Raw genomic sequence first — 17,101 nt, 5'->3', positions numbered from 1 at the left:
CGGTCTTCCCTGATGGACAGTGACCAGCGCATCGGCTGATGGACTGTCAGAGAAGTCCACAACCCAGAAAACATTGCGATATTTCAATCCAGCATCTGCTTGGAGATCGGAGGTTACTGGTACCTGAGCTTCTATTCACACATCGCAGTCAGGCGAAAAGGTGCTTTGCAGTTTTCCATGTAATAGCCTAGCGGTCGTCGGACACGCGGCCATTGAACGACTGAATAATATTTCTAACTGTGCGTGTTACCGTCTGTTTGTTTTCCGCTTTTATTGACCAGTATTTCCAACAAGGATTTGTGAATTTTATCCTCTTGTATCAACAGGACTAGCTATTGGGTCATTACTAATGTATCGAACAACGAAGTGATAAATTACGGTATCCAAGTAGCGTGCGTGTAGAGTAACAACCATCCATACGTAATTTTGGATAAGCCAGAGAAAGAACATTTGTAATGCGACTGAACAGGTAGAGCATTTGACAGTATTCCGACACAGTTAATATTTGGAATGGAAAAGATGGACTAAACACGAAGAAAGATCGCTAAATACACACCGGACAGGTCTGTTTGTAACTAATTCCTCAGGCCGTGACTAAGAGCCTAACCCTATGTACGTGCGGTGGACCGTGACACTCTACCTTGTGGGGATCAAAACAACACAATCTACGTAAAAACAATGCTGGATTCTTCCCCATATTCTTCGGTATATACACTGTGGATGTATGAGACAGGACAAACTCGATATTGTGGTCTTTATCTGACAAAACGCAAGCATGTATATTCGTAATATATTCTGATGCCAAGAAACTATGAAACAAAGGAATTAATTTTGCAGGACAAATAAAACACTAGGTAAAAATAGAACTACGTTGCGTTGAAAGCATTTGTCCGCTTAACAAGCCGCTTGATTAAAGGCGGTCAAGCAAAACGTGTCCGTAAGTTGTTTAGTCTCCACCTTAGAAACACACAAGGCTACATACGTACGTACCAAGAAGATCAGGTTAAACACAAATAGCGCGATCTTCATGCACTTGAAGGAGCAGTCAGCACAGCTCTTACAACATCCCATCTTGGAAGAATTCTCTCACATGAACGTCTCCGCGTTTAAAAGAAGAATAAAAACCTTTCTTGTGTTGCTGCGTTCATCACCTTATCAAGGACACTCAAACTTGAATGGTGCAGGGGATTATGGGTGTGGACGAAGGACGGGCGATACCAAGTGTTGCACAGGCGCGGGTGTTGACCTTGGAATTTTGCCAAATTTGTTTTCGTATTCATGCCGTGGACAGGGTATTTCCTCGTTTTAAGGAGCTCTACAAACATTATGGCCCATTTGACAATTCCTAGTAGCCGACGAAGTCTGTTTGAAACGTCAAAGAATGCGTTTTTAATCGACACTCAAGGCTGCACCCCTACCAACATTGCACACTTTCCGCCATGTTGATAGGCCCGCAGGCTAATGGAATAACCAATCGCCATGGCCGTAACTAAGCAAATATTTGGCATTGTGGTAAGTACGAGGATGTACGACAGACTTTCTTTGTCAAACTTGTCAGAGAAAGACTTCATATATTTATCAAAACATCGCATGTAAGGAGGATGAACGGCTTGTCAAGGATAACATGCCATGTTGTCGATAATGTAGTCATTGTCCTTTGAGACACATCACGCAATAACAGGACGTAGATCATTCAAGACGATTGTTCCCGCAGATTATTTAGTATTTAATATGTCGTCCTTAAAAAAGTCTCGAATAATATCATAAAGCTGTTCGTGCAAGTTGTCTCTTGCGCTGACCCTGAAATGAAAAACACGACCATGTCAACATCACATGGAGTCAAACTATGTTTGTAGCGACTGAAATAAACAATATCATAAATCATACAGAAAAGCTCTAGTACAAGTATATATTAAGAAACTTATCAAGCAAACCAAGACGTAGGGAAAATGCTATTGTGTAACAACTGGTTTTACCCAATGATCTTGTCGTTCTCAATTACATATGTCACAAGTGTTTCATAGCCCTAATATCGAACACAGCAGATTTATAGAATTTCCTCATTAATCATGGCAATTATATCCCGATTCGCACAATTGTAATTTAATTATGTCAAGCATCACTTAATCTACCTACATGCCAAAAATGACGACGATCCGTCAACCGTTTTTTTGGTTATCTCTGGAAGATTTTTAAACAAACCGTCCTGCAGTTCCAGAAGAAGATGCTAGGGGGCCTAAACTCACGTGACTCCTTCCCGAGCACAAGAGCAGACAAGAGCTACGTACCATCCAAAATTCATAACCCTAACAGATTGCGAGATAGCAAAACTGGAAGTTCTGCTGCAGTAGCCAGGGAATCCACTAGGGGCCCAAAATCATTTCCAAACCAATACCAGTAGGACGCACAGAACTTGAATATGCACTTGAAAAAAAAAACTATTAACGGTAAATATATATATGTACACAGCTGGTCACGTGATGTTTGAAATATTTCGTTTAGAAGATAAGGTTAGAGGTCAAAGTGCACATTTGTTGATGTTGACACACACATTGCATAATTTGTTACTGAAGCGTAAAAGCCCCTTGTCAATACGTCACCTTACATGTAAATAGGTTTGCAAGTCACCACTTCTTTAGCTTTAACATCTTCATCTAGAGCTGTCCAACATTACAACTTAAAATCAACTATGTGTTACCAAGAGACAATGTTCTCGAGTATAGATTTTGATCTTACATCTGAAAACAGTTACCTGGGCGTGCCGGGTAAAATCGTCATTAAAATCAAAGATTATTAGTACACGGCCCTTATAGTTCAGCTCTGTTAGACAGTATAGTTACAGAGAAGCAAATGGATACTACCATCATGTCTATATTTACAGCTGAACGAGAGAGTTCGCCATCCTAAAGATATGTTAATCTGTTGGCATCAGTCCAGACATGACACGCGGGTCAAGGTGATATCAAACGTGACACACAACTGGAGTAGGGCTCCTCGGGACATACGCACAGTGTGAGATTTCTTAGCAACTTAGGCTCGAGTTTAATACATAATCCCTTTACAGGAGAATTAAGACCCATGGTTAGGCAACAGGAAAATTAAGGTTGTGGTTCAGACAGAATTTTGTATAGATGGAATAAACACATTTCAAGTCACAGTGGCAGAATGAGTTTAATGCACGTTCAAGCCATGACAAATTAGTATATGGATCTATAGATGGCCATAGGTGAAATGTGTGCCGAAAGCCTTACTAATATTTCGTCCTAGTTGTGCACAAATATAGTCGCCAGACGTTTCTTTGCAGGCTGAATAAATGGTAGAAATCGGCCTAAAATGTAACTGACCGAGGGAGTTGGCTGGCCATAGAGGGTCCAATCACCCTGCTGTCCGTGCAGGTAAATTGGACACTCTATGGCCAGCCAACTCCCCTGGTCAGTTTTAATGCCGATTTCCAAAGGAGTCGACGTCTGATTGAGGCTACACAATGAAAGACAGTTGATTTCATTGCCCGACGGCGTAACAGACCCGGGTGCGTCTTTCACACGCTTGAGTCGATCGGATAATTTGCTATCGCATCATAAATAACATCTAATTTTTGCCATAAGGCAGAAAACCTGTTAACAGTGATAGGTTTGTTGACTATGCCCCGTCCGTGCCACGGGGCTGGTGACCAACTAAGTGGAAGGTGAATTGCAGGCTTCTTAGGGCCTTTTTGACTGCATGCTATCTTTTACTGAAGAGAAAATATTTTCTTTGAATACTGCAGTACTCAGTTTCAGTAACTCAGTCATTAAAACACAACATTGATCAGAAAAAAGGTCGATGCCAAAGAGAAGGAGACGATTTTAAAACTACCGCAGAAAGGTTTGGAGGCTATCCTTAATTAACTTGGCTTCGTGATAGAGCAAAGCGCCTCGGTATTTGATGCGCAGTCCTGCCGAACACCCGGTCTGAGACTGGTCGGAAATTAGGAAGCTCCTTAACGAATTGTCACCATGCGGTGAGTACAACTGAGCATTTATTGTAGTGTTGTTCCAGACGTTAGCTTTACATGGCTTTCGCAAAACAGTCGGTTGTGAAGTTTTGCAGGGTATATGGTCTATCAGAACCTTGGCTGGTGGTGCGGAAAATGGGCGGTGTGCTCGCACAGGCGGCTGGCACACGCTGCCCCGGAGTGGGGCTGAGAAAAAAAAAAGATTTTTAACTTCTTAAAAAAACTTAGGTTGGTTATCTTTTCGCACATGTTATGAAACAATGGTTATACCATTTCTTTCACCTTCTTGCTATAAATGTAAAGACGCCGGCGGTCTAGATATGTCCATACAAAATTTCTGGCGAAACTGTTGACAATCGTTCTGCGATTGCAACGTAAGATTCAATAAAATATCAATGTACTTCGTGCTAGAATTTTTCAGACTGAATGATTAGTTCTTAATTATGCTTTTTTGTGATTTTCTTCATTTTTAGGCGTCCTTATTTTCATTTCAGGACATCTTAACGTTATGGACTTTGTATGTACGAGTCGAGTATGACCGTGTTTGCCACTACGGCAGGAATGCTGTGTGGCCATCAAGTTCTCCATGAATGCATTTTTTTTTGAGTTTTAAGAAATGTGAGGGTATGTCGATCGCGAAGTGACTATGGGTGAAAATCTCAGAACTTAGATTAAAAGACGCCAGCAATATCCTTTTGGACAATTCAGATTCTCTAACCTGGGTGCCATCTGATTTGCTATGGAGCTCATTGCTCCCGCTAGTCCGTAGAAAATCGGATGGCACCCAGGCAACAAATTCTTTCCTATAGATACACCCACTATCTAGACTATAGTAGAGAAAAAGTAAATGCCCACAGAAATCCTACCTATTGAATTGGCGAGACACCTGAGGCGGTTGGCGTATGACATTCGGGTAAAGGAATGTGAAACAACAGGCTCAGAACATGTGGCGTACGCGTGCTTTTGGCACTTGGCCATTTCGGCATAGCTCCAGTCCGTTCATAGGATCTACAATTCTCCATGATCAGTTCCAAACCATGATTCTGTAGTTACCTCCATGAAAAATGGAGGTATGGTTTTTGGCGCGTCTGTCTGTCTGTGTGTGAGTGTGTTTGTGTTTCCGCACATTTGTAGTCAGCATAACTTCATAACGCCTTTATGGATTATGATGATATTTGGTATGTTGGTAAGTCTTTACTTAGGAAGACAAAGGTCAAGGTCAAATATGGGCCTCCTGGTGGATGACCTTGGTACTGCAGCAGAACTTCCGTTTATTGTATCTTTTGTCCTAAACATGCTATGGTCTTGATGTTTTGGTGACATCATAGCTATTTCTGTCAGAAATAAGTGGTGTGAGTTTCGTCCCCCTAGCAGCTTGTTCTGGAACTGCAGGGCACTTTCTGGCGAAATGTTTAAAAGCCAATTAGTCCAGATAGGAACAACATATTTCATCATTTTTGATGTGTAGGTAGCTGAGAGAAAGATGTACATAATTAAATGCAAATTACGCAAATGAGGACTTTATTTGCATAATTAATGGGGAAGTTCTATAATTACAGTGTTTTACATTATACTACTTTCATACATGTAATGTATGTAACCTATGGCAGGCGGAACATCAAGATACTAATCATGCAAATGATGACCTAATTTGCATAATTAATGCGAAAATTGTATGATTTTTTAATGGTGAACGGTGGGAATGTCAAAAGTTAACATACATCACGATGCATATATCATGTTAATGTAGAGGTCATTTGCATAATTAAAGAAGAAACTTACATTTACATATCAAGCCCATATTTCATGGAGGTATGAAATCTCGGAACTCTTGTTTTCTTGTGTAATGTTTTACGAGTTATCGCTGGGCACCGGGCACCACAGCTATACTGCAATTTTACGTCTCGCTACGCGCTGTTCTGTATTTGATGTTCTATAAGGCATTGCTAATTTCTGCGTATAATGCTGCTGTAAACCTGTATAAAGAGAATATGGCTGCGTTTAAAATGGTGAGAAATTCCAGCGCAACTAGTACACTGGTGAAAACTTGCTTGCAATTGAAGAAATGTTCGGCTAGGGATGAAAAAGTTTCTCTACCGGGGGTGGCTAGGTGCAGTTCGTAATTGCCATAAAAAGGATAGTGTGTAAAGGTTGTGGGCAGTTTTGGATAATGAGTGTTCATGTAAATGAATGATATCCTGTAGGATTATTTAGAAAAAGCCCATATGTAAGAAATCACATACTTTTGTTTCAGCCACAATGAATTTTTAAGACCACTCTAGTCACCTTTCAGGCCACGCCTCCATAATGACAGAATAAATAGAATAATTGCTACCACTTTCTTTTAATTGACAGCATATAAATGTCAAATCTCTCGTCTCTGGGTGGCTGCACTTTCTCTGATAGACCGCCAGAGGGAACACGTGAACATGTCTTACCGGTGGATTCGTTAATTGCTTGCTTGGCTTCCAATCGTATCTTGTCCGACCGCAAGCTTCGAGAAAGAGACCCATCAGGCTGTTATTTGTTGTATGGGCTCAGGCATTTGTATATTAATCATGACTTAATCAAACTAGATGCCTACGACCTTTATGGCAACCCTAATAAATGATATGCCTTTAATTCAAATGACAAACTTTCCGTTTTAGGTCCATCATCGGCCTCCTCCTCTGTCTCGCCCTTGTGTTCTATGTGGCTCCTGTCGGTGGAAAGAAAGTCAGAAGTACGTCTTTGAGATTCTTATGTGTTTCGTTTATACGACGATGATATACCAACTACTAGAACAAACTAACTAGGTAGAAGCTAATGTTGAAGGTTTGCTTCACGTACCCTCGTTTAAAAACACCGCCGCATGTCTGATTTTCTGTAATTATGACATGTTTACGTGTTTTTATGTCTTTAATATACAGATTTAAAGTAAGAGAGACATGTTCTACCTTGCAGAAAGGTGTAAGCCTTTGACGTTCCCAGACACGGTAAGAAGTTGTGACCAGGAGCCGAACGCAGACGGTTGGTACCGAGATGGAACCGTGTGCAACTTTGCCTGCAGGGTGGGATGTGTGAAGGACACAGGGGGCACAAAGAGGGTGTGCAAGGTCAAGGGCAGGTCAAAATGGTGGACTGGAGGACGCGGACTGAAGTGTCTTTGTGAGTGGATAACTTTCCGATACATACCTCTAGAAGAGCCTGGGCGTACGAAACAATTCATATTCCAATGGTTTGGCATTTATATTACACAAAATGCGCTTGTATGCTTTCATGGTTATTATCAGCAGCCGTCGACCAATCAGAAGGCTCCATTTCCCATGGTTTATCAGGTCATAACCCATGGTTATTCAGATAACCGCCCTTTTTTGGACCGTACCATTATACGGGGGACAGGACACTAACAGTAGTGTTCAGACTTGTAGTATTTATCTATAAAAACGTACTGTAATTCATGTTGAATATTTTTTTTTAAATACAGCACAATTGAAAAGGTAAAACTGAAATTTGAACAGAAAAATACAAAACATAATTTTTACACCCCCACTAACTGTCGTAATGTTTCAATGTCACGTGGTCACCGCAGATGATTTCCTAGTAGAGCCTAGTAGCTGATCTGTTTTTCTGTCCACACCATCTTGCTTCACGTGACATAGTTTTTTTCACGAGTTTCTTTTTTGGCAATGGAGGGATTTTATAAAGAAATTTGGGTCAAATAACTTAGTACGATAGGCCATATGACAGTACCTCGTTTCACTCGGTGGTTTATTCGGTGGTTATCGCACCCGACCAGGGGTTATCTCACCATATACACATCGGGTCGGAGCATTAACCCTTTATTATCTACTACATCGTTCTACGCCTAATACAGCATGTAAACCTGTTCAATTACAACCTATTCTTTACCACATAACCTCAAATTGTACTATTGCAATGAAGGAAATGAACTCTTTGACGCAGCCATCACATTGTAACCTAACTTTCACACGTATAAAGATGAAAGTTACTATTCTCTTAACATTCGAAAACCCACACGTTACAAAAAAACTGTAATCTTTTATTTTCCTCTGTCTTTAAAAAATAAGTCAAACCCAGTAGATTTAGGAGTTACGGTAGTTCTTATTTCTTATTTCTTGTGTCTAGTTATGTACATGTATGAGTGAGTTATGTACATGTCTAGTGAGTGAGTTATGAATGACATTCTTGCTCTTGTATCAGATGTTCTTTTTGTACTTGTAATTTCCTTTTATTAAATAAAAGTGTTAAAGAGGAGCTTATCAATCATTTACTACATCTCCAGGTCGCCCATGTGTCGGTGCGCCCAGCCACCCCGAAGGTTACACCAGTGATTGCGGTGCAGGCACCTACCTAGCCGGCCACACATGTGTCTTCACCTGCCCGGCCGGGTATGTCAAGTCGTCCGGTAACGAGAGGAAAGTCTGCGTGAACAGCCGCTGGAGGGGAGAAGACCTAGTGTGTGAAGGTACCGCCTTTGACTTGTATATTGTTACTAAAATTTTGTTAAATGTCTAATGGAGTTTTAAAAAAGGCAAACGGTAATGAATCAAAATAAGGAAAGTTCTGTGAAATGTACAGTTACATGCAGTTTTAAAGGTGCTCTTTGGCACATGTATTCGCCAATTATTGCCTTCGTCTGAGAGGTATGTATTCGGTTTGGGCCTGGTGTTAAACCTGTCGTGTGTGTCCGTACGTATGTGGGTCAACCTTATAACTCGATTACTTATTGGCGGATTTTTCTTATTACTAATGTGAAAATGTAGTTCAAGTTGAGAAAAGTCCACATTGCGTTTCCCAATCCAACTGCAGCGGTCTTTTTGTGCCTTTGTCGAATGCATTTTTGCACCCTTAAGTCAAAAATCTGTCAATAGATCTTAATGATATTTGGTGTGCAACGATTATAGAAACAAAATTCAAGTTCGAAAATGGTTATCCTATGATGTTCCTTGTGAGTTGTGTATCAAGTTCATGATTTTTGACTAGTAGAAAGCTCTTGTGGTTGGCTCAATTAGTGTAATTTTGGACCGCCAAGCAGCTTGTTCTGGAACTGCAGGGGCGTTTGTTCTAAAACATTGGAAGAAGGATAACTCAAGAACCGTTTGACGTTGTGATGTTTGCTACGTGGGGAGCTTAAGTGATGCTTGACATAACTAAATGACCTTTATGTAAATCAGGATCTGATTTGCATAAGTAATGAGGAAATTATATAAATTTGTTGTATTCCATGATACGTCGACTTAGACGATTGGCACGTGTGACTGAGAATGAGAGCAGCATGAGCAGATATCAATTATATAAATGAGGACCTGATTTGCGTAATCAATGAAAAAATGCTACAATTCAATAATGGTAACTGCAATAATTTCACACTTGCAGCATTTGGAGGTTAAGTAAAGGTTAACACCATTAAACATAACTTATTCACATTAAGACTCATTTGCAAAATTCAGGCAAGGAGGAAAATGTTATGATAGATTTATTTGCTAAAATAAGACTGCCATTGGATGGAGAATGTGATCAACTGATACAAACATAAGTTTGGCGAAGGCATAAGGTCGTGGAACTCTAGTTATTGCATTGATGACCAACTTTGCATGCTATGTAATTGATATGTCTGTACCAAACTTATACATGGCAAAATTATTAGATTCATCGTTAACCTTTGAAATTTGGAATTTATGTGGAGCTTAGTTCATTGAAAGAACGCATTATAACGTATATAATTTCAGAGACAAATGAATGTATGTCTAATCCGTGTGCTAACGGTGCGACTTGCGAGGACGAGATCGGCGGCTACACCTGTACCTGTGCTCCTGGATATGAAGGAGACCATTGTGAAACGGGTGAGTGTTTTCATCATTACTGTCGTACCCTACAGAGAGGTTCAAAAGTTGTTTAGGTCAAAACTAAGGCGCAACCATATTACATGTTATGGGGAAATTCCTTGATAAAGGTTATTGTAAGAACTTGTGAGAAGAAATGGGGGGTTTGCCACAATAGCAGCTTTGTGTAACGATATCTGTCTTTGGCACTTGAAGAATTCTTTAATTCCACATTTTATATGCAAATAAAACTACTTTGATAAAATCATCAGACATTTAGAAAAAGTCTGATTTTCGAAATGTTTGAATATAGTTACATGTCTTTCTCTTGTTCTCCTTCATTGTCTCTATATCTGTAGATGAAATGCAATATGCAGCACAAGTTGACATATTTGGATGCAACATTTTATGTGGAGCTTTTATAAAGAACGTGTTAAATGTCATTTCAGAGACAGACGAATGTATGTCTAATCCGTGTGAAAACGATGCGACTTGCCATGACGAGATCGGCGGCTACACCTGTACTTGTGCTCCTGGATATGAAGGAGATCAATGTGAAGCTGGTGAGTTTTTTTTAATTCGGCCACACTGGTTTAATTTTATGGATGACATCGTGCGCATTGATTTTTGCCTGTTCTCAAAAAATCACCTCCTCCGGGGATCTGGTCTGGTGCCATTCTCCGTAGTCCATGGTAGCTAGGGACGGTAACTACGGAGAAAGGCAAACAGGCTGGTGAAACTCTACGAAGCTCAATACAGTGCTGACTCATAAATGCCGCAAAGGTGCAGCATGAGCCGGCTTGTCGTAAAAGTCGCTATGGACTTCCGCAAATTCACAGTACCAGCTTCATGTTGGCTTAGCATTTTTTTTGGCTAGACTTTTTTTTCATTCGCCCGCGCTCATTAGTCTGGGGGTCTTCAGAGGATGTCCTCCATTAAAATTAAGGCGGTATAGCCTTATATATATCCTGGGTAACGAGTTATTTAGGTCAAAACAAATGTGCCATCATAATACTTGTTGCGGAGAAAATCCATTTGCAGACGTTTACGCACGTGCTTTAAACAGGAGCAGGGCATTTTCATTCCACCATAGTAGTTTCGTCCATCAGAGCTTTTTTTGACATTATTTAGACGAAGCAAGTTTCCATTCATATTTGTCTTCGCCAGGTAACGAATTGTTTTGTACCAAAACACTTTGTATTTCATCATCATCTGTCGGGAGTACATGTAGTTCCCGGTCCCAAACCCTCTCCCGCCAGTCCACTCTGTCCGTCATGGCAATCGCCAGGTATTTAAAGCAACAAAAACTACTTCAATGAAATCATTAGACGTTTCATGAAATATTTAATACCAAAATGTTGAATATTGATATATCCCTCTTCCTCTCCCTCACTATCTCCTTCCATAGATGCAATACAATGTGCAGCACAATGTCAGGCATAGTGATGCTATTTATACCCGATAGATGTATTAAGCTTAAAAAGACAAAAGTTTATTTTTTTATAGGCTGAACAATGCAAACATACTGGAGAACTGAAATATTGATGCTTCCGTATAAGTGAAAATACTTAGATAATGTTATGAGACGATTTAATGCAATTGAGCAGTGTTGTTAAAGAAGTTGTTAAATGTCATTTCAGAGACAAACGAATGTATGTCTAATCCGTGTGCAAACGGTGCGACTTGCGAGGACGAGATCGGCGGCTACACCTGTACCTGTGCTCCTGGATATGAAGGAGACCATTGTGAAACGGGTGAGTGTTTTCATCATTACTGTCGTACCCTACAGAGAGATTCAAAAGTTGTTTAGATCATCACTAAGGTGCAACCATGTTACCTGTTACGGGGAAATGCCTTGGTAAATAATATTGCAAGAACCTTCAAGAAGGGATGGTATTTTTGTCACAATAGCAGCTTTGTGTAATAGAAATTTTGACTACGTTATTATTTAGACGCAAGTTTCCAACGATATTTGTCTTTGGCACTCCAAGAATTCTTTAATTCTACATTTAATATGAAATTAAAACTACTTTGATAAAATCATCAGACATTTAGAAAAAGTCTGATTTTCAAAATGTTTGAATATATATACATGTCGCTCTCTTGTTCTCCATCATTGTCCCTATATCTGTAGATGAAATGCAATATGCAGCATAATTTTACATATTTGGATGCAGCATTTTATGTGGAGCTTTTATAAAGAACGTGTTAAATGTCATTTCAGAGACAGACGAATGTATGTCTAATCCGTGTGAAAACGATGCGACTTGCCATGACGAGATCGGCGGCTACACCTGTACTTGTGCTCCTGGATATGAAGGAGATCAATGTGAAGCTGGTGAGTTTTTTTAATTAGGCCACACTAGTTTAATTTTATGGATGACATCCGCGTGCGCATTGATTTTTGCCTGTTCTCAAAAAATCACCTCCTCCGGGGATCTGGTCTGGTGCCATTCTCCGTAGTCCATGGTAGCTAGGGACGGTAACTACGGAGAAAGGCAAACAGGCTGGTGAAACTCTACGAAGCTCAATACAGTGCTGACTCATAAATGCCGCAAAGGTGCAGCATGAGCCGGCTTGTCGTAAAAGTCGCTATGGACTTCCGCAAATTCACAGTACCAGCTTCATGTTGGCTTAGCATTTTTTGGCTAGACTTTTTTTTTTCATTCGCCCGCGCTCATTAGTCTGGGGGTCTTCAGAGGATGTCCTCCATTAACATTAAGGCGGTATAGCCTTATATATAACCTGGGTAACGAGTTATTTAGGTCAAAACAAACGTGCCATCATAATACTTGTTGCGGAGAAAATCCATTTGCAGACGTTTACGCACGTGCTTAAAACAGGAGCAGGGCATTTTCATTCCACCATAGTAGTTTATTTTCGTCCATCAGAGCTTTTTTGACATTATTTAGACGAAGCAAGTTTCCATTCATATTTGTCTTCGCCAGGTAAAGAATTGTTTTGTGCCAAAATTTAAAGCAACAAAAACTACTTTAATGAAATCATTAGACGTTTCATGAAATATCTAATACCGAAATGTTGAATATTGATATATCCCTCTTCCTCTCCCTATCTCCTTCCATAGATGCAATACAATGTGCAGCACAATGTCAGGCATAGTGATGCTATTTATACCCGATAGATGTATTAAGTTTAAAAAGACAAAAATTTATTTTATAGGCTGGACAATGCAAACATACTGGAGAACTGAAATATTGATGCTTCCGTATAAGTGAAAATACTTAGATAATGTTATGAGACGATTTAATGCAATTGAGCATTGTTTTTAAAGAAGTTGTTAAATGTCATTTCAGAGACAAACTAATGTATGTCTAATCCGTGCCGTGTTTAATTTGTGTTAATTTGAAATTTTGTAAAATGGGACTTTTCTGCTATTTTGACCAAAAATGTACATTTTTGGCTCCTAGTCCTATTCGCTATTACGAAAATCAAATGACCTGAAATTCAGCATAAGAAGGTAACTTGGCACCAAATGCCTAGACTATATTGTTCACTATTCAGATTCAGCCCTTTAAAATACTTTTATTTACCTTACTTTCAGTAAAAACAGCGATTGTAATTTGTGGCTTCAAAACCCAAATCCCTAACTGACAGATCTAAATAGAACACTTGGATCTACATGTTCCAATAGCAGAAGGCGTTGGAGGATTCCATTGTCGCATGGGGGTATATAGTCTAGAACACCACATTTTGAACAGTGTTGACTTAGGAACAGTCCATTTGTGCGGGAGGGGGATAGGTCCATTTTTGGTACGGGTGATGTGGTGAAGCCATCTGCTGTATTTGATGTCGGCCTTTCTAGTTACTCCGTGAAGGAGGTCAGGACCTCCGGACGGAGTGTTGTGATCGGCTAATTTTTTGTGTTCGCAGTCAAAACACTGGGTTCTCTTTGTGTAATCGGCACGCAATTTTATACGCCGTCTGCGGGCATGCCCGTGTTGATGCACGAATGTGTATTTTTGCCGTTGCTGCTTTCGCGGTCAATGTAATATTGCAGACGCACCCCTACAATTACGAGGCGAATTGGAATGGTCCAGAAAAACGCGTTGTTTGGAATAGCAGTGGGGGGGTGGAACTTCATGCAGATACGGGGTGGTTTTGATAAGTGGTTCCAGATGTTTTTGCCCATGGTAAAGAGATGCCAAGTTTTTTGGAAGATGTTCGCAGCCAAAACGCATTCTTCCGTACGTCGCATTTTTGTGTAATTTCGCATGTGGTGTGGCATTATGTCCGGGATGATGCAAGTCTTTTTATTTTTACCGTAGCTGTTTTGATATTGGAGTAAATGGTTATTTTCGAAACATCCCCATGTCGTTGAAATGTTGTCGTCCGTTTATGTCACCGGTAGTAAGTCGCGGCGGGGCTGATGGTGCGGAAATGTGGGGTGGTCAGAGGTCAACATTAGGAAATGTTAATACCGATGACGTAATCCTATCAATTTCAAACTGGTCGGGTGTGGCGACCTAGTGGCGGCGTGTATTTAGTCACGTAGCAACTGGCCGGTCGTCCTAGCAACGACACATGGCCAATATTTTTGGGTTGCGCCGCTCCATAGTGTTAGTGGAGCAGCTCTTTGTAAACATGGACAATATTTTTGAGCAACCCATCAATGTGTTCTGCCTCGTGGTCGGATGTGGTCTGGGGCTGGTAAACCGCACATACAGTACTAGTAGATCGGGTAATTTTATGATTTGCTAGTTGTAAAAGCGTCGTGTAGTATGAGCCGGTATATGAAGAAGTAGCCTGTGTTACACAATCATGCTTTCGGCCGGATTGATGTGCAACTGTTACTAATTGCAGGGACTGCGCTAATGCCGACCAGTCGCGCTGTCCTGATACACCGCGAATGTGCGAGTGTTCCCTGTAGACAGACCCGGGAGTCATTTTTTTCGCACATTCCAGGAGCCAAACCAAAATACGTTCATGAACCGAGTCCAAAAAACCGAAACGTGAAAATCGGATGATCGGACCTGATGTACATTTCTCTTTCTGTAGATTGTACACACAATACACACATCTTTAGATAATCTGGCCATGGCAGGTAAAAAAAAGTAACCCTGAATCATACTAGATTAGCGTAAATGCATGTTTATGCGTTCAAAACAAGAAAAGAATTTGTTTCCCGGTATTAATCTCTTGATTATGACACGGCGCTGAATATTGACGCAAAAATATTTCGGGCATCGCGCGCCCTTCCCCATTGTTTAGACTGTATGCAAATCCCGCGTCACGTGTCGGCATTTCGCATCTCTGATTGGTTGTTGCGTCTTAAGATGACTGAGCCGACGCGCGTTTAAACAATTTTTCTTTGTTCGATTTATCACACTTCACAGAGAATTGTCGCCAATGGCTACTTCTTTTTGTTGCAATATATAATACTTCACGGAGAATTGTCACCTATGGCTTCTTGTTGTCTTTACGTCTGTACAATATTATGCACTACAATGTGGAACACAATATCAGACATAGCGACGCCATTTGTATCTGATATATATATGTCACAGGGGAGATTGGAATCCAGGGGGATCCGGAATCCTCCTAGGAGAGATTGGAATCTCTATCTCCCCTAGGAGAATCTGGAATCCTCCTAGGGGAGATAGGGATTCCAATCTCCCCTAGGGGAGACTGGAATTCAAGTTTTTTTGTACAAAACTGGGGTCTGAATTCCAATTTCTCCTAGGAGGATTCCAGATTCTCCTAGGGGAGATAGGGATTCTAATTTGCCTGTTAGGACAATTGGGAATTCTTACAGGACAATCTCCAATTTTAAAAGGAGAAATTCTGATTGCATCAAAATGCTTGGGAAAATAGACTGAGTTATTTCACACCTAAACTTTCAATCAATTTCAGCATAGGTAAGTGAATATGTAAATCAGACTCAGATATTTGCATCAGGCCATTGTGAGATGGTGGCTCAAAAACCAGTTTTTCCAGTTTGTTAGTGACTTGGTTCATAATATAAATTCTGAATAAAATCATGGTTTTTAAGAATATTGTTGTTTTTGGGGGGGTCTAAGTTAGGAAAGATTATGGAATTAGAACTGCAAATTATGCCAGGACAAATCTTGATTCCAATCTAGTAATTCACCTACAATTATAGTAATAGGCTTGCCTATGCTGAAGTTGGTTAAATGTTTAGGTGTGAAAAGATTCAATCTATGAGTTCTTACAACTGAATCTGAATATCTACAATGGGATCTGAATATCAGGATTTCAATCTCTCCTAGAATTCCAGATTCCCCAAGGAGGATTCCAGTCTCCCCTAGGGGAGATTGGAATCCCTATCTCCCCTAGGAGGATTCCAGATTCTCCTAGGGGAGATAGGGATTCTAATCTCCCCTAGGGGTGATAGGGATTCCAATCTCCCCTTGGAGGATTCCGGATCCCCCTGGATTCCAATCTCCCCTGTGACATATGTCTGTACATCGAAATAGAAAAATACAGGAACGCTCGAGCATATTTTAGAGGTAGAATAATGCCCATAGCCCGAACATTTTGAATATTGCTGTTTCCTTAAAAGTGAAAATACTTAGATAATATTATCAGCCAATTCAGAGCATTTGAGATTTAAGATTAGAAATTTCATGTGGATATTTTTGCAAAGAACGTGTTGTATGTCATTTCAGAGATAGACGAATGTATGTCTAATCCGTGTGCAAACGGTGCGACTTGCGAGGACGAGGTCGGCGGCTACACCTGTACCTGTGCTCCTGGATATGAAGGAGACCATTGTGAAACGGGCAAGTTTTTCCATTTAATATATAGACGTGTTATCGTACAGTGATAATGTATTTGGGTCAAAACAAATGTGCAGCCATGTAACTAAAAGTCACACCCCAACTAATTAATTATAAGCACCATGCACTGTCACTGCTGAACATTTCAGGTTCTAATGTGACAGTGGACTAACACATTTTTTTTATATAGCGATAGAACAATAGATGTCAGATTTTCTGAAACTTATCAATAACTTTTGGGTTTCTGCAGTCAGTACAGTGGAGACAACCACGTCCCTGTTACTAGTAACTGGTAAGTCTTACTGGTACATAGACTATGCTAGTAGATATGAGGGACAAATACTCCTCTATCTTTCTATTCATCAATGTATTTCTCTATTCATCTATATCTACATCTGCAGTGTCTCTCTCTCTCTCTTTCTCTCTCCCTCCCTGAGAGAATGAAGGATACCTATCATACGATATATATATATATATATATATATATATATATATATATATATATATATATATAGTACTAGTAC

General features: G+C 40.2%; 2 protein-coding genes across 2 annotated transcripts in view; one reads left to right on the top strand and one right to left on the bottom strand.

The window, feature by feature from the left end:
* The window catches only part of LOC109482932 (CD9 antigen-like), a 6,634-nt gene extending 5,446 nt beyond the window's left edge, over positions 1–1,188 (bottom strand). The window contains exon 1 of the mRNA XM_019785830.1: positions 991–1,188. Coding sequence (XP_019641389.1) covers positions 991–1,071 — 81 coding nt within the window. The 5' untranslated portion in view covers positions 1,072–1,188. The remainder of the gene's footprint in view (positions 1–990) is intronic.
* Positions 1,189–3,995: 2,807 nt separating this feature from the next.
* The window catches only part of LOC109482847 (fibropellin-1-like), a 15,136-nt gene continuing 2,030 nt past the window's right edge, over positions 3,996–17,101 (top strand). The window contains exons 1-8 of the mRNA XM_019785689.1: positions 3,996–4,000; positions 6,643–6,716; positions 6,938–7,141; positions 8,280–8,462; positions 9,727–9,840; positions 10,269–10,382; positions 11,460–11,573; positions 12,044–12,157. Coding sequence (XP_019641248.1) covers positions 3,996–4,000; positions 6,643–6,716; positions 6,938–7,141; positions 8,280–8,462; positions 9,727–9,840; positions 10,269–10,382; positions 11,460–11,573; positions 12,044–12,157 — 922 coding nt within the window. The remainder of the gene's footprint in view (positions 4,001–6,642; positions 6,717–6,937; positions 7,142–8,279; positions 8,463–9,726; positions 9,841–10,268; positions 10,383–11,459; positions 11,574–12,043; positions 12,158–17,101) is intronic.

Source organism: Branchiostoma belcheri, unplaced genomic scaffold (genome assembly GCF_001625305.1).
Source record: "Branchiostoma belcheri isolate BF01 breed outbred unplaced genomic scaffold, Haploidv18h27 scaffold61, whole genome shotgun sequence".
In the NCBI taxonomy this organism is placed as follows: domain Eukaryota; kingdom Metazoa; phylum Chordata; class Leptocardii; order Amphioxiformes; family Branchiostomatidae; genus Branchiostoma; species Branchiostoma belcheri.
This window is presented reverse-complemented; position numbering and strand designations above follow the sequence as displayed.